The 23,142-nt window shown below is 36.7% G+C and overlaps 1 protein-coding gene across 7 annotated transcripts in view; it reads right to left on the bottom strand.

The window, feature by feature from the left end:
- Positions 1 to 366: 366 nt before the first annotated feature.
- Positions 367 to 23,142, bottom strand: part of MDFIC (MyoD family inhibitor domain containing) — a 92,383-nt gene continuing 69,607 nt past the window's right edge. For all 7 annotated transcript variants that reach the window (XM_014785533.2, XM_087429822.1, XM_087429834.1 and 4 more), the window contains one exon: positions 367 to 2,938. In XM_014785533.2, coding sequence (XP_014641019.1) covers positions 2,691 to 2,938 — 248 coding nt within the window. In that variant the 3' untranslated portion in view covers positions 367 to 2,690. The remainder of the gene's footprint in view (positions 2,939 to 23,142) is intronic.

Here is a 23,142-nt window from a genome sequence, read left to right as displayed (position 1 = left end):
TAATCTCAGCATATATATAAAAAAATTGCATTCGTTTTTATAAGTTGAGAGATAATTGCAAAATAAATAAATAGAAACAACTTACTAAAAAAAAGTACAAAACTTGCATTTTGACCAATTGCAAATTTTTTAAAGAACACTGTTTTGAAATCATATGTCAATTGTAATTTGCAGTATAAACTGATGTGAATCTTACATAATTCATTTATGGGCATGAGTCACGTGATTCAAATAAGGAGATGGAGAAATCTTCAGAAACGGGAGTAACAAGATAAAGAAAATCCTCAGGTTTTAAATTATAGTTGAATTCATTCAACTATCAATCAACTAATATATTAATTAGATAGAAAATATGTTAAAGCACAATAGAGACATCTTTTTTTTTATTTCAAAATAATGTATCCAGGATAATACAGGTCCAGTTTAAAAATATTTAAGACTAAGTTTCCACATTTAAAAAGAGACCAAATCTGTAACTGTAAACTCTAGCACTTAATCATGATGGCCATATAATTCAAAGAAACATTTTACATACAGAAATTCTAAAATATATTGAAACTATTTTCACATTTGCCTACTTTTGTTTTTTTCATTTGCTTTTTCAATCATACAAGGTACTTTATGGAATGACTGCAGACTAGACAAGAGAGGAAAAGTACTATGACTATAAATATGAAAATAAAATTCTGCTATCGATTAATGTTCTCTGTTACAGAGAAACATTATTTTAAAAGTGCTAATATTTTCATTGCAAATAGTAGCGGGATTTATTTAAATATTAGACAAACAACTTGACTGAAAAATTTTGCAAGATGAAACATGAAATATTTTAACAATTCCAGGTCATTAGAAGGCTTTATATGTCAATACACAGATGATACTCTTACATCCTAATATATATGCATAAGTTAACTTAGGGTATATGTAAATAATCAGATTCTGGTTACTATGAAATAGTACAAAGATGTTCTTATATTTGATGTAACAAATGAAAGACGCTCTTTAGACAAGGAAGAGAAAGACAGTTGTTTACTAGAATTCTATTTAAATCCAACAATTTAAAGGAGTGTGTGTGTGTGTCTGTGTATAAATAGCACTAAATGGGGGATTCAAGAGTTTGCTAACATTTTTTTTAAGCCTTTTAAGTAATGACATAAGTAGCAACTAGGTTTCATCTCAAAGGAAAAATCATGGGCAACATTCCCATGCTTTAGGTTTAAAACTTCTCAAAAGCCTAGGTTTGCAAAAGGCTGTCTAAAAATATGCATTTGTTTTTACTATCAATTTGATATTCAACCAGAATAACTGAAAATAACTATTAACCCAAAAGTATACTTTCAAAATTTCTATCAGGAATTACATTAAATCAAACCAAAGTACAACTTTGGGGAGATCAAACTTAGTAGGAGAGGACATAGTAGAAAATTCTCTCTCCCTTTCATCTGCACCACAGTGTCTATGTCTCAAAAACGATATACATAGTCTTGTAACTGACTTGTTTCTTTACACTTAAGGATCTTTATAACCTGCCATATTGGTTTAATTTAACATAAAATTGCAATACCAAAATTTGGTCACAGCAGTGGATGTCGAGATGCCCACTACTTTGGAGAGAATAACTTGCATTTAAGATTAACCGTGCTTATAAAATATAACATTGGTTAAGAAACAAACCAAAACAAACAAACATACAACACCTTCTTCCCCCCCAAAAAAGACTTAAAGCTCTCAAATAACAGAGAAAGCTTTTGAATGAATCAAGATCAGAATACTGGGATTTTAATATAAAAATCTTCTAACTTAAATGCACTTTGTCAAAAGTAGTCCACATTCTTTACAAAATATAGCTATTTTAATAAGGCATTACATTTTTATCAAAGATTTTATTAACATTTAAATTATGTGTAAGAAAATGCATATTTTAATTTCATAGTTTTTTTAAAAAAGCTGTATTCCTGCAACTAAAGAAAATACATACTTAAGGCATTTTTCTTTTAATTGCTTAAGGGCACACACACAGTTCAGGCTGTCCACCTAAAACTTGGTCCTAAATCTAATTCATTAAGCAGCAATGAATCACTCATCCCAAGAGAACTCCTCAAATATTACATTTTCCTTGAAGCCTTCTGAATATGCCAGCAGACATTAGCTATTCTTTTCTGTGTATTCCTATAGCCTTTTGAGTTTCTCTCTCTTGAACAGGTGGAGAACAGAGCATGGAGACCAACACTGGGTGCCCAACTATTGAGTGAGTTTGTTTCCCAAAGTCTACTTTAAAGTAAAGAATTCTTACTTTGAACCATTAATAGATAAACACCAAAAATAAATTGTCTGGTTTAAATACTCACTGAGAAATAATATATTTGGAGCAAGAGGCTCTTGAGAAGGGTTAAAAGAAATAGAAATACATATAAAAAGGAGGAGACATTTAGAATTTTTTTTTTTTTTTGGACAAAATGTCCCTCAGTCATTGTAACCTTTTAAGAAGTTTAAAAGTAGTTAAAATTCACATATTAAACCATGTAGACTTGGTTAGAGAAAAAAAGGCTTTCAGAGATTACTTAAAAATAATGAGTTAACAGTGCAAATACTAGGTTGCTTCATGAGACTCTTACCATGTGCTTTTCTTCCCCCTTAACAGAAAAATTTTTAAACACTCTCCAGTTTTAACACAAACAGAAGATAAATATTTATGAAGGAAAACAAATTCCACAGCATTCCATACAGATTTCCAAACAGTCTGATGATTCACAACAGGCATCCATGATGCCACAATCCATGTCACAAGGGCAGTTACAGTCATCCCCCATTTCATCTCCACAGCAACAGCAGCAGGCTTCTGAGGTGCAGATGCCACACGAAGCTTGTCCTAGGACAATATTGCAGAGGGTCAGGAATTCACAGAACAAGCAGGCCAGGATACAGTGGACGCAGCAATCTTCATTTTCAGTTGAGAGAAGACCACATAGTGAGAAGAAGAAGAAACAGAAAATATATACATCATCAATAAACTAATAAGAATTGATCAAAATAATTAAGTAATCCAGAACCCAATGACATGCAGTCTTAAAAGCCTTTTGTGGGCCGGAACCTCAAAAAGAAACTTAAACTAAATTCTAGGTGAGTAATCTTTAGAAGTGGATACTGCGTTTGAAAAAAAAATGATTGAAGTTGTGTATACACGTGGGTTAGATTATTACTTTCACACACTGTGCAATGGTCTTTGGTTCTAGGTTCCACTTGTCTACTCCCCTTACCCATCTTCCCTATACCCTATTGCTCTCTATTATATAGACTAAAATGAGTCCATGACATTAAAGTCTTTCAGAAGTAGAAATTTGCTTCAACTGCTCCACCTACCTGCTCCAAAATTGGAAAAAAACTATTTTAAATCTGATATATTTGGCATATTCTTGAATAATAGATTCAATAGTTAAATTGGAATCAACATGTTTACTTTCCAATAAAACTGATTCAATTTCATGGTCTCAAATTGTTTTTGATTTCACAGAATTAAAGAAAAACAATGAGACTCTCTGGTTGGGTCCAACCATTGTTTCTGGAATAGTTCTTCTGCCTATTTCTAACAGGACAGTTGTACCTTAGCAAATATGAATAATGACACAGTAACATTGCTTTCCCACTGCCTGTGTGGCAAAGTACTTTACATTTCCTGAGACGTCTCTAATGATGTTTCTCTAAAAAACAATGTTCACCAAACTTCAAGAACCGATATAAAAACGTGAGAAATCAAACAGATTATAATCTAATAAACTTAGTAAACCATATTCTAAACTTCTTTCTTTAGAATTTTGGGGCAAGTGAGAGGAACAATTGAAGAAAATTTCTATTTCTGGAGGACTTTAACACATGTAATAAAATATTTAAGACCAATGGTATTTGTCCAATTTCAGAAATATTTGTGCATTTTTACCAGGATTATTATTTTTTTTTCTATTTTGTACAATGTAAGTTTTAATGCAGGGTTCTACTTCCAACAACAGCAACAACACAGAACAATCCCCACCACCATCCCACTGTCACACGCCCTTTGTGTTTCTGTATTTAGCTTTAAAACTGAATGCCTTTGATGGAGTTTCAGCAAATGGTGTGACCATCCCATCATAAACTCCCCAACTCCTTGAACATCCCCCTGTTTCTAGGTAGTCTCTAACTTTGTAGAGACTCTCTAACTTTGTAAAAGGGGAAAATGTGGAAATACAAGGTCATACTCTACATGCCAGATGGCAAAAAGGAGGGAGGGTCAGAAAAGAACTCAAAAGGGAAACTGCAGAGTTGTTTGTAGAATTACAGGCTAAAAGAACATACCAATCTTTCCCTCCATTCTCAGTGCCAAGCCCACTCTCACATACAATGGTCTATGGAGCAATTGGAAAAAGATTATAGAGTTGTTAAGAGTCTGCAGGTTTCTCTCCATCTTCCCCTAATGTTTTTAGTAGTATCCAACCATATCAGGAGAACACTGAAATCAACTATATGAATCCAAGTCTGCAGCCATGGAAAGTTCTGGGTTTCTAGAGAGTGCTTATGGTTTCCTCCTTCTACATTCTTTCTATAAACTTTTACCCTACTATCTGTCTCATATGTCTCTGTTCAGTTGAACTTTTCCAGAATTACATTATCATCATGATTTTTAAAATGTTTGAAATGTTATAAAGAGCTAGCTTTATTATTATTATTAATACAAAAGTGTTTAACTGACAGAAGGCCAATTTTTTTCAACATACCTTCAAACAAATACATATATTAACTAATTCTAACAACACTTCTGACTTTCACTTTCTATTCCACTGTGGAATGCTTGCATTTCAAGACTGAGAGGGAGAATCTACAAAAACTCACTTGACACTGAAGAAACTTTGAGTATTCTTAAAACCCTGAGAATAGTTATTGAGCATTAGATTCTTTATGTATTAATCATAAAATACATCACACATAGAAGTATATGTAATGGATCTACCAATTTTAAAGTGGAAAGAATGCTCGTCCCACCCAGCCTTAGAAATAGAGGGTTAGAATATCTTTGAAGCCTCCTTTGGTCCCTTCCTAAGTACATCTTCCTCACCCAAGATGTAATCACTGTCTTGAACATTGAGTGAATCTTTCCCTTGCTTTTCCTTGTATTTTTTACAACAATGAATGGGTAAACATTCCTACATAATCTATCAGAAAGGAAACGATACCATATGAATTCCTGTGAGTAGCATTTTTTTCTCAACATTATGTGTTTCAGATTTACCCTTGTTGATTCATGTAGCTGTGGTTCACTTATTTTCCAAGTGTATAGTATTCTGTTGATTGGATATATATATATAATTTATTTATCCATCCTATTTATGAATATTTTGGTCATTTCCAGTGTTTTTGCTATTATTCCAAACATCACTGTCTGAAACAGTTTTGTGCAAGTCTTCTAGAGCACACATGTTAAATAACTAGCAGTAGAATTGTTGGGTCACAGGATATGCATGTTTAATGTTATTAGGTAATATCAAATTTGTTTCCACAGTGATTGCTCCAAAATTTACTCCCACCATGTATGAGAATGCTCATTGCTCCACATCCTCAGCAATCTTTGAAAATGTCATACTTTCATATACGTTCATTAGTTGAGCGTGAAATGGCATCTCCTGGTGGTTTTATTTTGCATTTACTTATTTACTAATAAGTTTGGGCATCTTTTAATGTTTGCTGGCCACTTTTCTCCTCTTTGAAACGGATGTTCAGGGTGTTTATTTTTTTCCCTCACTTTTCTATTGAGTTGCCTCTTTTTTCTTATTGATTTGTAGAAGTTCTTCATATATTCAAGATACCAGTCCTATGTCAAATATGATTGTCTTCTCTCCGTATGTGACTTTTCTTAGTTAAAACAATGAGAGACAGATGAGTTAATTTTTAGATGTTGAGAGTTTGAAGTGATGAAGAGATATCCAAATCAAATCTTGTAGTTAGCTGGAGATGGGGGATTACATGAAGCAGCAGACAGACAAGTTTGGCAAATTGGTCAGTGAAAAGAAGAGGAGACATTAACAAGATTTGGTAGCAGAATGAAATAAAAAGTTTTACATTCAAAACAAGGAAGTCTGGCCACGCCTATACACAGAAAAGGAGAAGAAACCAGTAAGTAATCAGGACGAAGAGACAGAATGTGATTGCTGTGAAATCAATAGCCCTCAGGATGAAGAGGGATGAGAGTGACATTCCAAACTAAACAACTCATTTCTGCTCAGAGGATATACTCATTTGAGAATGAATATCTCATCCAGATCTTAGACAATAGTGACAGTTGTCATACAGAAATTAGAAGCCCTAAACCAAGAACAGAATCTCTCCAAACTCCTGCTTTTAGCCAACAAGATCTATAAATTGTCTGTTAAACTGTCTTTGTATTTTTAGTAAACAAAAAAAAAGTTCTTAGCTCTAAATAGATCAAATACTCCTTTTCTAGCCTATCTTCTACAATATAATGTGATTTCTATAATAGATATGTGTGGTTGTTTTACATAGAATAGGGAGCCTAGCGTTAACAAAGGAAAAATATTTATTTGTTGTTTTCAGAATTAAGAAATGTGTTATCTTAGGAGAGGATATGTTTTCATCACTTTCTCATTTTTTAAAAAACTATTTATTTAAAAAACTTACTTTGTGCTAAATTCTAAGTTCTTTACAAATATAATTCATTTAATTCTAATTATATTCCTAAGAAGAAGCACTGGTATTATCCCCGTTTTACCAACACAGAGACAGACGTACAGAAAATTTAGGAAATTTGTCCAAGTCCTAGTGGCAGCAAGTAGCTGGCCCGGGGTCAGAACCCATGCATACACCTCCACAGTCCATGCTCTAATCCAGCATGCTATGCTGCCACTCCAGGGATGCACTGCTTCTAACACTTGGTTCATCTTCCTGGGGGGAAGACCAGTTATAAATCCCAAACTTTCTGCTGATTTGTCCTGCTGATCTATCTATTTTTAGCCTTGGTTCACGTTCCTTTTTCTTTCAAAAGATGATTCTGAATTTCAGTTTTAATGAGGAGTCGATAGTAAATGTTAACCTTCAACAAGTAAGAGCAAAGTTTATGAGTCGGAAAACTAATAAACTGCCAGTTACATTGTTGAAATAGACATAAGAGGGTAGGCAGCCAAGACAGGATGATGTCTCAATCAAAGAAACAAATCTATAAATTTAAAACGTCAAAATTAAAGTCCATAGTTACATGAACAAGAGCAATGTAGAGATGACATAGGAACTACAGGGGTAAAACATATGGTAATGACAGAGGACTCAAGAGAATAAGCTCTTTATTACGTAAATATTAAAACTTACAAAAAATAGCCATCCTCTTAAAACATAGGTCCTACATAATTTACTAGAAAAGTACTTTGGGCTACTGTGAAAAAAAACAAATCTAAATAACAGGCATCTGAAAAAAACCACAAACCAAAATGGACTTTAGAGATAAAGTGATATTAAACAAGATGCATTTACAGAGACCTCTATCAGAAACTCATTCATTTTCTATACTTTATAAGTAGAGAAATACCAAGATATGACAACAACAAAAAAGAAACAAAAAGAATGGATTTCTAGGGGCCGGACCCATGGCTTAGCGGTTAAGTGTGCAAGCTCCACTGCTGGCGGCCCGGGTTCGGATCCTGGGCGCGCACCGACACACTGCTTCTCCGGCCATGCTGAGGCCGCGTCCCACATACGGCAACTAGAAGGATGTGCAGCTATGACACACAACTATCTACTGGGGCTTTGGGGGAAAAATAAATAAATAAATAAATAAAAATTATAAATCTGAGGAGCACATCTTCTATCTTTAAAAAAAAAAAGAATGGATTTCTAAATGCTATCAAATCAATTTAATAATTTGATTTTTATTTCTTGCCAAAAACATTTTTCTTTTCAGTTGTGCTCTAGAAGGAGTAGTTTGATTGTGACTTGGGGTAATGAAAAGGTTAAACTAAGAAGAAATAGGTGTTATACTTTGTACCACTGCCACCCCCACCACCCCCAGGGGAATCAAGAATCATAAAAGGCATTAAGATGTGATTTTATTTGAAGCAAAGAGAGGATTCTAATAATTGTCAAACTAAGAGGACTTAAATGGAGAAACAAACTTTAAAAAAGGCGAGTCCTCTGCATCCGTGTAGTTCACTGTCAGAAATGATTCTTTTTCCCCCTGTTCTTGAGGTTTCTAGTTTTTATGGTTTTATTCAGTCATATTTGCAGTTTTTGCCAAAAGTGTTTAACCTTTGAGAAGCCAACTAGGTTCTGGGAAGGATGCCTGTCCCAAATTGGGCCAAGCAGGAATTGCACAACTCAGTGTACTACTGAGAGGAGAACTCAGCACAGGACTGACAGCTACTGTAAATTTAGGAAAACAAAGGAACATACCAGCAGCCAAGTAGCTAAAAAGAAGGCATAAAAGAAATCTTTAGCACAATGTTTGATTAAAAAAAAAAAAGTTATGAATTACTGCAGACACAAACACAAACAAAATCTTTGAGTCCTTTGAAAGGTCATCAAGGTTAAACCCTTGCAGCTGGCAGATCTGGAAAGTGTCTAACTTCCCAATACCATGAAGGTAACAACTGACACCTTCTTCAACAGCCTCCTAGAGGACTGGGGAAAATACTGTCTGTGACTGATCCAAGGGGCTTTGCTCTGTTTAAAGTGAGACTGAAGATTCGTTTTTATAAGAACACGTTAGTTTAATAATGAAATTATCCCAAGTTGATTTACTCAATCATATGTGGCCAAAAATACTAGGAAAATATGAGGAAAGCAGTTTGTTATAGTAAAAAGAACCCTAAAAGCCATCAGACAACTATTGGCACAGTAAACTCAACTGTATTCTAAATAAGCCTCATATTTCTTTAGTTTCCTCTTTTAAAATGTGGTATGACAGGTGCTCTGAATTTCTTGGAACAAAGACACCAAACAGCAGAGTACAGAGAAGGGCAAAGAGCAGTGAATTCTGAGAATAACCCACAACCCATTTCTGAACGAATGCAGATTGATATGTGTTTATCTTGACTAATCTCTAATAACATTTGCTATGACTTAAAATGCTTGAAAATATTTTCTTAATCAGGCCCCCATCACGTAAACTATATACTGTGAAACAGAGGTTCATTATTTTTAACAGGCCAACAGCATGCCAAATCAGAACGTGAGCAGACAGTTATATGCAATTAGTAATTTAAGAAATTGCATTGAGATCAAACCTGACTCTGTAGCTTTACAACCAAAGCTACAGAGAACCCACAGGTGTTCTCATGTCTTTAGCAGCTAAGACGCACATCTGCCAGGTGCGGGTGCCAGGGAACCCATTGTGCAGCAAGCCTCATTGGGTGGAGGCATTCCTCTTCCCAGATTTTGCTTCACTGTGACTGCTGTTTCTCAATACAAAGTCAAAAAGCAGGCTAGAAGTGGGTTTCGGTAATCCTGAATTGCAGCCAGGATGGTTAAGTTAGTATCGGGCCTCTGTGAAAAGCCAGCTGCAAGGGACGAGACACAGACATCTCCAGGGAGTTCTGCTCCTCAAGTGTTTGTGGGGGCAGGAAATATTGACTAATACAGCACGGTAGCTCAGCTCCAAGCAGTTCCATGTCTCCAAGCCAGAGGACGCACAGCCTTCTGGCCTGCAGCCCTAGAATGACCTGCATAAATTGGCCTGAAGTGCGCCTCCTCCACAGAACCCTCTGGCACACTGCTGTCCCCGCGAGGCCATGCATCTTAGCCAGAACATAGTCAACATTTTCCTAGTGGGGAAGAAAGTGAGTTAGGTCAGGAGGTAAAAGAAAGCGAAGAGCTGCATTTTCCACTGCAGCACAAAGAAGATCACACTTAGAGAAACCGAACAACAATCTTTACTATTATCTTTCCTCTCAACAAACTCAAAAGAACCTTGGAAAAAAATAACGCCATTGTCCCACACCCCACGAACGGACTCCTCAATAATTTTCCTACCACGTGTCCAAATTCTGGAATCCATCCTCCTCCTATGGGAGGTGCGTTCGTATTTTAAATTACAGTAAGTGGATAGCACAGATTTTTTGCTTCTCTTATTCGTTTATCCTGCTGCCTCATCTGTGGTTGATTCATTAAATATTCCAAACTCTCAGAGAGATTTGATCCAGTAATTGCTGGTCATGACTTAACTGCAGTGCTGATCCAAACAGTCCTTTCTAAGAGTCACATTTTATAAAGTTTAGGAAGATGACATATGTACCAGACACCTTTTGTTTCCCAGGAGCTTTACACAGAAATCTTAAGAGGAGTAAAAGCTCAGTTAATAGAGGTGTTTATTTAAAATACTTTACGTGTAAAGTTAGTATGTGGGCAGAGAGGAGGGGAAAGAAAAGCTAAAAAATATTGATGGTGTAAATATTTACATTAGTTTACTGAATCTCTACAACAAACTAAGATCACAAATTCGGTAGCTGGTAATAACAGTACTGTCCTCATAGGGTTATGGTGAGGATTAAAAGAGACAATGCATATAAAGTGCTCAATAAAGAATTTATCAGCTAAGTACTTACAAGCATTATTATTGTGATAGCAACCAAGATGATGCACAATATTTACTCTAGAAAGGCTGCACCTCTCTACCTGCGGATCTTTCATTTACTCTGACTACCACAACAAAATAGGGCCATTCTATTTTAACCTAAGGAAGTTGACAAAAGGCTCTGTTCATAGTTCCAATACTTGAAAATACCAAGAAGGCAATTCTAAGAGACAGAGTCCGCAGCAGAGTAGAGCAGAAATCTGCCTGGAAAGAATTACTAAATCTCGTGTTTGGCTACAACAGAAGACTTAAAAATAATGATTTTCCATATTTAAATTATTATCCATTTATTTTCTCAGGAAGCTATAAAGCAAAAACAGAGTAACACTATACTTGCACCTATTCAAGGCTGACTGTATTCAGTTGGCCAGCTGAAATATCCCTAATCCAAAAAGTTTAATTAACTAGCAAGGTTGAATGTAACTTTTGGTTAACAAAATTTACTTTAGATCTTAGGAGCATTTTCCTAGAAAGAACTGATGTCTAACAATCTGCTAAAGTTGGTCACAATACCATCAATGGCGAGGACAAAATGTAAGACAGTAAATCCTCTAGTTTTAATGAAAATATGTATTTGTACAAAAATGATCTAAATAATCTCTCCCTGAAGCTTAACATAATATTTTTCCCATTTTTATTTTAACAACTGTGTTTATTTCACAATTCATATTTCAGCTTCACCTCATCCATGATTGTTTAAATATTGTACAGGTATATTATGAAAAGAAATCAGCTCTTTTTTTTTAAGCCATATAGTACCCATTTGGGTGATCCTGTAAAATGTGATGACGATGATGATGATAGTAAAATAACACCCTTGATATATCAGATGCTTTTTATTTATCTATATTTATTGAGGTATAATTGACATATAACATTATATTAGTTTCAGGTGTACAACATAATGATTCGCTATTTGTATATACTGTGAAATGAACACCACAATATGTCTAGTTAACATCCGTCACCATACATAGTTACAAAATTTTTTTCTTATGATGAGAACTTTTATGATCTATTCCCTTAGAAACTTTCAAAGATGTAATACAGTATTATTAACTATAGTCATCATGCTGTACATTACATCCCCATGACTTATTTATTATACAACTGGAAATTTGTACTTTTTGACCAGTCTTGCCCACTCCCAACCCCCACCTCTGGCCACCACCAATCTATGAGCTCACAGTTGTTGGGTTTGTTTTTAGATGCCACATGTAAGTGAGATCATACAGTATTTGTCTTTCTTTGTCTGACTTACTTCACTTAGCATAATGCCCTCAAGGTCCATCCACGTTGTCACAAATGGCAAGATTTCTTCCTATTTTTAAGGCTAAATAATATTCAATTGTATATATGTATGTGTGTGTGTGTGTATACATCACATCTTCTTTATCCATTCATCCATCAATGGACACTTAGGTTGTTTCCATATCTTGGTTATTTAAATCATGCTTCAATGAACATGAGGGTGCATATATCTTTTCAAGTTAGTGTTTTCGTTTCCTTCGGATAAATACCCAGAAGTGGAATTGCTGGATCTTATGGCAGTTCTATTTTTAATTTTTTGAGGAACCTCCAAACTGTTTTCCACAATTGCTGTACCAATTTACATTCCCACCAACAGGTTTTCTCCACAAGCTTGCCTATACTTGTTATTTTTTGTCTTTTTGATAATAGTCATTTTACCAGGTGTGAGGCGATATCTCACCGTGGTTTTGATTTGCATTTCTCTGATGACGAGTGATTTTGAGAACTCTTTCATGGACCTGTTGGCCAATCCATATGTCTTCTTTGGAAATATATCTATTCAGATTCTATGCCCATTTTTTAATTGGATTGTGTTTTTTTGCTACTGAGTTGTATGAGTTCTTTATATATTTTGGATATTAACCCCTTATCAGATACATGATTACAAATATTTTCTCTCATTCAGTAGGTTGCCTTTTGATTTTACTGGTGGTTTTCTGTGCTGTACAGAAGCTTTTTAGTTTCATGTAGTCCCACTTGTTTATTTTTGCTTTTGTTGCTTTTGATTTTGGTGTCAAATCCAAAAAATCATCACCAAGACGGATGAAAAGGAGCTTATTGCCTATGTTTTCTTTAGGAGTTTTATGGTCTCAGGTCTTACATTCAATCTATTTTGAGTTAACTTTTGTGTATGGTGTAAGACACAGGTCCAGTTTCATTCTCTTGCATGTAGCTGTCCAGTTTTCCTAACATCATTTATTGAAGAGACTGTCTTTTCCCCACTGTATATTCTTGGTTCCTTTGTCATAAATTAATTGACCATATACGTGTAGGTTTATTTCTGGGCACTCAATTCTGTTCCATGGATCAATGTGTCTGTTTTTCTGCCAATACCATACTGTTTTGATTACTATAGCTTCATAATGTAGTTTGAAATCAGAGAGTATTATGCCTCCAGCTTTGTTGTTCTTTCTCATAACTACTTTGGTTATTTGGAGTCTTTTGTGGTTCCATACAGATTTTGGGATTGCATGTTCTATTAGTGTGAAAAATGACAGTGGAATTTTGATAGAGACTGCATTGAATCTGTAGATTGCTTTGGGTACTATGGACATTTTAGCAATATTTTTCTCATCCATGAGCACAGAATATCTTCCCATTTATTTGTGTCATCTTAAATTTCTTTCATCAATGTCTTATAGTTTTTAATGTACAGGTCTTTCACTTCCTTGGTTAAATTTATTCCTAGATATTTTATTCTTTTTGATGCAATTGTAAATGGGATTGTTTTCTTAATTTCTCTTTCTGATAGTTCATTATTAGTGCATAGAAATGCAACAGATTTTTTAATATTGATTTTGGATGCTGCAACTTGACTAACTTTGTTTAGTAGCTCTAACAGGTTTTTGGAGGAGTCTTTAGAATTTCCTATACGTAATATCATGTCATCTGCAAATAGCGACAGTTTTATTTCTCTTTTCAAATTGGATGCCTTCTATTTCTTTTTCTTGCCAAATTGCTCTGACTAGGACTTCCAATACTATGTTGAATAAAAGTTGTCAGAGCAGGCATCCTTGTCTTCTTCCTGATCTTAGAGGAAAAGCTTTCAGCTTTTCACCATTGAGTATGATGTTAGCTGTGGGTTTATCATATATGGCCTTTATTATGTAGAGGTATGTTCCCTCTACACACACACTGTTGAGAGTTTTATCACAAATGTTGAATTTTTTCAAATGCTTTTTCTGCATCTATTGAGATGATCATGATTTTTATCCTCCCCTTTCCTAAGGTGGTATATCATATTAATTGATTTGTGGATGTTGAACCATCCCTGCATCCTTGAAATAAATCCCACTTGATCATGGAGTATGATCCTTTAAAAGAACTGTTGATTTTGATTTGCTAATATTTTGTTGAGAATTTTTGCATCTATGTTCATCAGGGATACCGGCCTGTAATTTTCTTTTCTTGTGGCATCCTTGTGTCTGTTTTGGTATCAGGGTGATGCTGGCTTCATAAAATGAGTTTGGAAGTGTTCCCTCCTCTTTGATTTTTTGGAAGCATTTGAGAAGGACTGGTGTTAATTCTTTGTTAAATGTTCGGTAGAACTCATCAGTGAAGCTTTCCAGTCCTGCTTTTAGTTTGTCGGGAGGTTTTTGGTTACTGATTCAATCTCCTTACTAGTAATTGGTCTGTTCAAATTTTCTATTTCTTCGTGATTCAGTCTTGGTAGGTTGTATGTTTCTAGGAATGGATCCATTTCTTCTAGGTTGTCAAGTTTGTTGATGTATAATTGTTCATAGTAGTTTCTTATGATCCTTTGTATTTTTGTGATATCAGCTGTAGTGTCTCTTCTTTCATTTCTGATTTTGAGTCCTCTTGTCTTTTTTTTTTTTTCTGACGAGTCTAGCTAAAGGTTTGTCAATTTTATTTATCTTTTCAAAGAACCAGCTGTTAGTTTCATTGATGTTTTCTATTGTCTTTTTAGTCCCTATTTCATTAATTTCTGCTTAATCTTTGTTATTTATTTCCTTCTATTAACTTTGGGCTTCATTTGTTCTTTTTCTAGTTCCTTGAGGTGTAAAGTTATGTTGTTAAATTTGAGTTTTTTCTTCTTTCCTGAGGTAGGCATTTATCACTGTGAACTTCCCTTGTAGAAGTGTTTTTGCTGCAATTCATGTTTTACTATGTTGTATTTCCATTTTCATTTGTCTCAAGGTATTTTTTTGATTTCTTCTTTGCCCCATTGGTTGTTCAGTAGCATGTTGTTTAATCTTCACATATTTGTGAATTTTCCCGTTTTTTCTTCTTGTAATTGATTTCTAGTTTCAAACCATTGTGGTTGGAAAAGATGCTTGATATGATTTGAATTTTCTTAAATGTATTAAGACTTGTTTTGGGCCTAACATATGATCTATCCTAGAGAATGTTCCATGTACACTTGAGAAGAATGTGTATTCTGCTGCTTTAGGATGGAATGTTCTGTGGCATATCTGTTAAGTCCATCTGGTCTAATGTGTTGTTTCAGGCCCATATTTCCGTATTGATTTTCTATCTGGATGATCTAGCCATTGATGAAAGTGGGGTATTAAAGTCCCCTACTATTATTGTATTGTTGTCTATTTCTCCCTTTACATCTGTTAATATTTGCTTTATATATTTAGGTGCTCCCATGTTGGGTGCATAAATATTTACAATGTTACATCCTCTTGTTGGACTGACCCCTTTATCACTACATATTGACCTTCTTTGTCTCTTAAAAGTCTATTTTGTCTGATATCAGTATAGCTACTCTAGCCTTCTTTTGTTTTCCCTTTGCATGGAATATCTGTTTCCATCCCTTCAATTTCAGTCTATGTGTGTCCTTATATCTGAAGTAAGTCTATTGTAGGCAGCATATAGGGTCTTATTTTTTAATTCATTCAAGTACTCTCTGTCTTTTAATTGGATAATTTAGTCCATTTACATTTAAAGTAATTATTGATATGTATGTACTTATTGCCGTTTTTTAACTGTTTTCTGGCTGTTTTGTAGTTCCTCTGTTCCTTTCTTCTTCTCTTGCTCTCTTCCTTTGTGACTTGATGATTTTCTGTAGTGGTATGCTTAGATTCCTCTCTCTTTATCTTTTGCGTATCGACTATAGGTTTTGCTTTGTGGTTACCCTGAGGCTTACATAACAAGTCTATTTTAAGTTGATAACAACTTAATATTTATATTTATAACAGTCTATTTTAAGTTGATAACAACTTAAGTTTGAACACATTCTAAAGCTCTACATTTTTACTCTGCCCCCTTTTTATGTTTTTGATGTCACATTACATCTTTTTATCTTGTGTATCCCTTAACTACTTATTGTAGTTATAGTTACTTTTGCTAGTTTTGTCTTTTAACCTTCATAATAGCTTTATAAGTGATTAATCCACCACATTTACAACATTAGATTATTCTGAATTTTACTGTATATTTACCTGTGAGACTTATACTTTTATACGTTTTCCTGTTACTAATTAGCACCCTTTCTTTTCAGCTTAAAGAAGTTCTTTCACATTTCTTGTAGGGCCTGCTTAGTGGTAATAAACTCCTTTAGCTTTTGCTTGTCTGAAAGGCTCTTTATCTCTCCTGCAATTCTGAATGAAAACTTTGCCAGATACAGTATTCTTGGTTAGAAGTATTTTTCTTTCAGCACTTTGAATATATCATACCACTCCCTTCTAGCCTGCAAAGTTTCTGCTGAAAAATCTGATAGTCTCACAGGAGTTCCCTTGTACATAACAAGTTGTTTTTCTCTTGCTGCTTTTAAGATTCTCTCTTTGTCTTTATAATTAAAATGTGAAAAGTTAATGTCTTGGTATAGGTATCTTTGGGTTCATCTTATTTGGAAGTCTCTGGGCTTCCTGGATCTAGATATCTGCTTCCTTCCCCAGGTTAGGGAAGTTTTCAGCCAGTATTTCTTCAAATAAGTTTTCTGCCCCTTTCTCGCTCTCTTCTCCTTCTGCGACCCTTATAATATGAATGTTGGTTCACTTGATGTTGTCTCTTAAGTCTCTTAAGCTATCTTCACTTTTTCTTTCATTCTTTTTTCTTTCTGCTGCTCTGATTGGGTCAGTTCCACTGCCTTGTCTTCAAGTTCACTGATCCCTTCTTCTGCTTCATGTAGTCTGCTGTTAAATCCCTCTACGGTCATGCATTGCTTAACAACAAGAATATGTTCTGAGAAATGCATTGCTGAGCAATTTTGTCACTGTGCAAACATCATAGAGTGTACTTACACAAACCTACATGGTATAGCCTACCACACACCTAGGCTATATGGTACTAATTTTATGTGACCACCATCGCATATGAGGTCTGTCATTGACTGAAAATGTCATTATGCAGCACATGACTGTAGTGTATTTTAAATTTCAGTTTTTTATTCTTCAGCTCTGTGACTTCAATTTGGTACTTTCTTATATTTCTACGTCATTGTTGAAGTTCTCCCTGTGTTCTTCCATTCTTCTCCCAAGTTCAGTGAGCATCTTTATGACCATTATTTTGAACTCTCTATCAGGTAAATAGATCACTTCTCTCTGTTTAATTAAATATTTTTTCTTAGGTTTTACTTTCTTCTTTCTTTCGGAATATATTCCTATTTCTTCATTTTCCTTGACTCTCTGTGTTGGTTTCTATGTATTAGATAAAACAGCCATCTCTCCCAGCCTTGAAGGAGTGGCCTTGTATAGGAAATGAACTTTTTTGTTCAACCCTACCCTAGCTCTTGGTTGTCTCTCAAACTTTTGATTGTCCAAGCAGCCTATTTTATTTTTAGTGGCTCCCAGTAGTTGAAAGATGTGCCAAGACCTGTCAGTGTCCCAAAGGCGAGGATCTCAGTCAGCATCTAGATTCAGGCTGATTAAAAGCTGCTGCCTGAGGGTATGGCTTCCAAAGTAGGCAAATATATACAGTCCTGTGGGACTGCAAGCGTAAGTCCTGCTGGCCACCATGGCCAGGCAATCAAGAGGTGTCCCCTGGGTGGCAGTTGCAAAAATCAAGGCACCAGATGAGTGTATAAGTTCCTTTCCAGGAGATGTCAGTGACCTGGAGTAAGGCAGAGGGAGAGCTCAAAGATGGTGTCCACTGGCCTGTGTCCCCAGAGTGCACATCAGTAGGCCCCTAGATGTGTGCCAAACCCAAAGCCTGCCCAAGGCTGAAGCTCAGGTCAAGCAAATAAGACTCTTTCATAGAAACACTGGGGTATGTTTCAGTCTGCTATCTGTGCAGTACCCTGGGGATGATAGCTGGCCAATAACTGTTTCTCCAGTGTTACAGTCCAATAGGACCCAGGAACACAAGCCCTGCTGGCTGTCAGAGCTAGGTGATCAAGTGGTGTCTCTGGGTGGCAGCCACAAAAACCAGGACACCAGACATGGGTACAAGCCCGTCTCTGGGAGATACTGGTGCTCTGGAGGGTGACAGAGGGAGAGCACAAAGATAGCACCTGCCCTTGGAGGTCTCTGGAGAGAATTACAGTGGGCAAGCTGGAGGGGGGCAAAGGAAGGGCATAAAGATGGTGCCCGCCAGCCTTCATCCTCAGAGAGTACCCTTGCAGGCTCTTAGATGTGTGTTAAGTTAGATGCTTGCCCTCAGGCTGATGCTTTAAGATAAGCAAATAAGCGTCTTTCGCATAAAGTCTGGGTACCTCTCAACTGGCTGCCTTTGTGCTGGGCCCTGGCATGAGCCCTTTAAGAGTCTCAGTTTGCTATAAGCCCTTTAAGGTTCTCCGTTTGCTATAACCTTGTGGGTCTCATGGACACAAACCCTGTCAGTTTTCAAAGCCAGATGTTTTGGGGGCTTGTCTCTCAGATTCAGGTCCTAAAAGTTGCGGTGCCAGATGTGGGGTTCAAATCCTCTGCTCCTCAGGGAGAAGCTCCAGGTTTTGAGTTCCCTTCTGACTGTGGGTCATCATGCCAGGGGTGGAGTTTACAGCAAGACTGTGTCTCTCAGCCTCTCCTACCCACTTTGATGTGGGTTTCTTCTCATTTTCCCGACGTGTAGGATTCGCTCAGCTGGTTTTTAAGTTTTTCTCAGAAGAAACTGTTCCACATGTAGCTGTAGATTCAGCGTGTCCATGGGAGGAGATGAGTTCAGGATCCTCCAACATCACCGTCTTGAACCAAAACTCCCCATGTCAGATGCTTTTAGTCACTGATATTAGTCTATTATAGAATCCCACAGAGTTGGCCAGGTTACATGTGACACAAGGTCTTCATGACAGTGTGGGAGTAAATAAACACACTAAGAAGGAGCTGACAGTATTCCCAGGGCTGGGATCAGGCATAACAACTCTCTAGGCACTTGAATGTTCCTTAGCAAGAGTCCAAAGGGCACCTCTGCACTCCACAGGGCTGAGAGGCCCCAGCAGTGAATGTTCCTGCAGGCCCCTGTGGAGGCAGGGACAGCATCCCCAGCAGGAGGTACAGGCCTCACACAGGCAGGAGAAGCCTTGCCTTGAGAAGGCCCAGGATGTGCTCCCCAGTCACGACAGAAGAGCCAGGCCCCAACCAAAGAGGCACAGAGGTCTGACAGACACTCTAGGCAGGATGAAGAGGTACAAGCCGAGTGAAATGTTACAGCAAACGTTACAGCTAAAAAGTTACAGCACATTTCAAAGCAGTGCACAGGAGGTAAATCCTGTTGTTTATGGAATTAATTTGTGAATCAGTGATGGCATTGTTACTCTTTCCACATCCCTGCCTCTCCACCCGTGTTATCTATGAATATCATTTGATTTTTTTTTAAGCCTTAGATGAACAGGACAGCATTACATTGAAATTATAAGTATAAATACCTCCACCTTAATTTAATGTACAAACAATTCCAGAGCCAAGAAAATCTATGAACATATTGTTTGTAAGTACTCTAAAACTGACAAAAGCAGATAAACCTGGTTTTCTCATACAACAGAAATTTTGGAGCCTCACTAAATTACTTCAAATTGTGGAGAAGAAGATAAAAATAAAATTCCTCTTACTTAGCTGCCTCCCAATCCTCTGCCCTTCATCAGGGCCACCCCCTAACTGAGGTTTTCCTGAGTCACAGCTCATTACCTACTGCGGCAATTAAGGCAGGCAAAGCCAGAACTACCCAAAGAAATGCCTTAAATGTCTGTGTGGTGGTTGCTTGTTGCTATTTGTATGTTTGGTTTCAGTGAGGCTGCTAGCGAGAAGGAAATAACATTCTTGGGGGCACAGAAACAAAAATGTTACAATTTATGATCACCCTGCCATCTTCATGAGTGGCATAGAATCCAGGTATTATCCTATCTATTAGGATCTTGAAAACTAAAAGCTAATTGGCTAAGCGACCTTGAACAAATCATTTCACTCAGCGTCCATATGCATATAATGAAGGGGAAAATGATCTCCAAATTCTTTTCAAGCACTAAGTTTCTATGACGATGTAATCTACTCTTATCTATAAAGAGTAGATTTCTAAGTCTAGCTCAAGGTCTTTTCTTGGTCTTCAACAGAGCCATTACTAGGTTTAACACAATATTCTAAGCACAATGGAAAGTTAGTTAATGCTGAATACAAGTTGACTCCAAGGTAGCTAAGCCTCAGGAGCAGATGGTCAGACGGCATCTGTTAGGTGAAGAGAAAGCAAAGGTGGTTTCAGGCAGTGGAGAGGCTATGCAAAGCCACAGAGGCAAGAATATCATAGTTAAAGTGGCTCAAAATCGTTGGAGCAGGGAGAACCAGGTGGAAAGCCTTTAATTTTCCATTTCAGAAATGAGGAGGCAGGGACAGCATCAGTAATAATATGGTATCAGTGGGGTCAGGTAGGATGACATTGAGGAACATGAAGGAGGTAGGATTAGCAGGAGTTGATAAGACACTGGATGAGGCAATGAGGGGAAGAGAAGAGCCAAGTGTGACTCCCTGGTTTCTTGCTGGAGCCATTTACCAAGGAAGAAATACAGGAGGAGAAATAGTTTGATTTAAAATATTTTGAATGTAAGACATGGTAAGTCTGAGGGTACTCAAATGAAGATGTCCAAGAGATGGCTGAAGACACTGGTCTGGAGCTTGAGAGATAATTAGATCTGGGCTGGGGAGTTAGAGGTAGCTGAAACTCTTACAGTGTTTAAAATTATTAAGTTGCCCAGGGAGAATGTACTGAGTGAAAAGAGAAGAGATGCAAGGGGACAACAGCATTTAAGGAAAGGACTGAGGAAGAGAGGTAGGCAGAGGAAATTGAGAACTTAACAGGGGAGTAGAAACTCCAGGAAAGGGAGGTGCCATGGAAGCAAGAGAGAAAAATGTTTCAAGGAGATTGTGTCAAATACTCTATTTAGCCAGAGAAATTTCAGTGATGTGATAGGGATGGACATGAATAGCAGTGAGATGAGGAGTGATTGAACAATGAGGAAGGAGAGATGGCAAATGAAGATATCCTTTCAAGAAATCTGTGAAGGGAAAGAGAAATCTGAAGAAAAACTACAAAGGGATGCAGAATTGAGGAAGAGATATGCACAAACACTTACAGGCCCTCACAATATATACACTGTTAGATAGGAAAGACTTGCATATGTTTATTGTTCTCTGGAAGAGAGTTAGAACAGAATATGGAAAGAGCCACTCAGTGGGGTGAGTGGATGATAGGATGTGCAGTAACAGGATGCTGCTACAACAGGAAGGGAGACATCTCTTGCTTTGAAATGGGAGGTAGAAACAGGTTCAGAGTTAGGTACATTTGTAGGAGGGGACCAAGGGGGAGAGACCCTGAGGAAATGCTGGGTGGTCCCTTCTCCCCACAGAGAATGAGGGAAAGTTTCGGAGGGCTTCGTTTCAAGAGAGTAGTAACAAGATGAAATAGCTACTGTGGAAAATGGGAGAGGGCAGGTCTGCTTGTCTGTGCAGTTCACTGCTGTATCCCAGTACCCAAGAGTGCCTGCCACAAGGCAAGCTGAATAATGATTTGTTGAATGAATGAGGGACACAGAGAAGACTTGCTGAGGGATTCTGAGAAAACAGTTAAGACCTGAGACCACACATTGGTAGTGATAGCAATTTTTACAGACGTTAAGGTTTCTTGAGTAGTGCTCAGCTCCTTGGTATAGACAGAAGGTAAAAGGACAGACAATCTAGAGTTTTGGTTCTGGAAGGCAGCTATGTCAGAATTGAAGGAGATTCATCAAGAGATCCAAATCTGGATAAGGAAGAAAATGTATGGGAGGCAAGATATAAATACATACATTTATATCTATATTGATAGATATTATGATCAATCAGGGTTCAAGAGCCAGTATGTTTATACTTATTTGTGACTAAAAGTACATTTTTTTAAAAGCAATAGAAAAATAGTCAAAGGCATTAGATTAAAAAATAAGATGGGACTGCTCTGCAGAATCTAGTACACAGGCCTAGGCACGGGGCAGACCCTTAATAAATACCCGTTGGCTTGATGAAATTCATTTGTATGGCCTGAGGCAAAGTTTACTTTTGGTTTTACTTTAACTTCTCCTGTCACTCCACAATACACATTATCTAGCAGATATATACCATAGATGTTGAAAAGTTTTTTCTAAAATAATTACTCTTCTATCATTCCAAGATACAATTTCTGCATCCCTCACTGAGTATAATTATTATTCGGAAAAAAATAAACTTCAACTTCTAGTGTCAACTTTAAATTATGTTATGTTATGGGGATATTATTCCCCAGGAGGTCCAGTTCCTCCAATTTGATTTCCCAAGAGAAGTCAGAGTAGAAATTTAGGCAGATTTAATATGTCTTTGGAAAACTAGTATATTAATCCATTTTGCTCTTTTCTTTCAATTATCTTTCCATTTCCCCGAAACTCCTGGATTTCTCAATCTTCTAGGAGACAACTGCTACTTATTTGTATGAATATTTTTCCCCTTCAAAATAGGGAATATGATTAATCTCCCTGAGCAAACCGTTTTATAATTATTCATTTTTATTCTTCTAATTGCCTCCTACATCCACTTGAGAGGATGTCTACCACCTTCTATTTTCCCTTTGCTCAAGTGTACAAGAAGTAGGGAAGCCAGTACAAATTACAAGGGCCCTGTGCTGGGAAGAGGGCATGAGGCCAGACTATGTTGCATATCAAGTAAAATCCCTTCCGAAGATTTGCCTGAGATCCCTGAAACAAATTTTTCACCAGGTTGTTGACGCTGATTGTGTCCTCCCATACTTATTCATGGAGAGTTAAGCTAAGATTACCCAAATTGTAGCATGCAAAACCATGAAGTTAACTTTCTCCAGGCCTCTGTGTCTTGGTATTGTTGACTATGCCTTGGTAAAAGTATGTCATTAAAATGTAAACCTGAAAACAACAGTTACTTAGGAATTTACTATCTGATATAGTTTTTTTAAAGTAGAAATTTGGGTACGTCCTTTATTCTTATTACAATTTAATACAAGCAGAAAAAAAGCTACTTAAAAAAATTTGTGTTCCCTGCATTATGAAAACTGCACACAGAAATGTAAGTTTAGAGTCTTTTTTTTTTTGGTGAGGAGATCAGCCTTTTTTTTTGGTGAGGAGATCAGCCCTGTGCTAACAT

The sequence above is a fragment of the Ceratotherium simum genome, chromosome 1 (genome assembly GCF_057802395.1).
Source record: "Ceratotherium simum simum isolate JZ-2026a chromosome 1, ASM5780239v1, whole genome shotgun sequence".
Taxonomy (NCBI): domain Eukaryota; kingdom Metazoa; phylum Chordata; class Mammalia; order Perissodactyla; family Rhinocerotidae; genus Ceratotherium; species Ceratotherium simum.
This window is presented reverse-complemented; position numbering and strand designations above follow the sequence as displayed.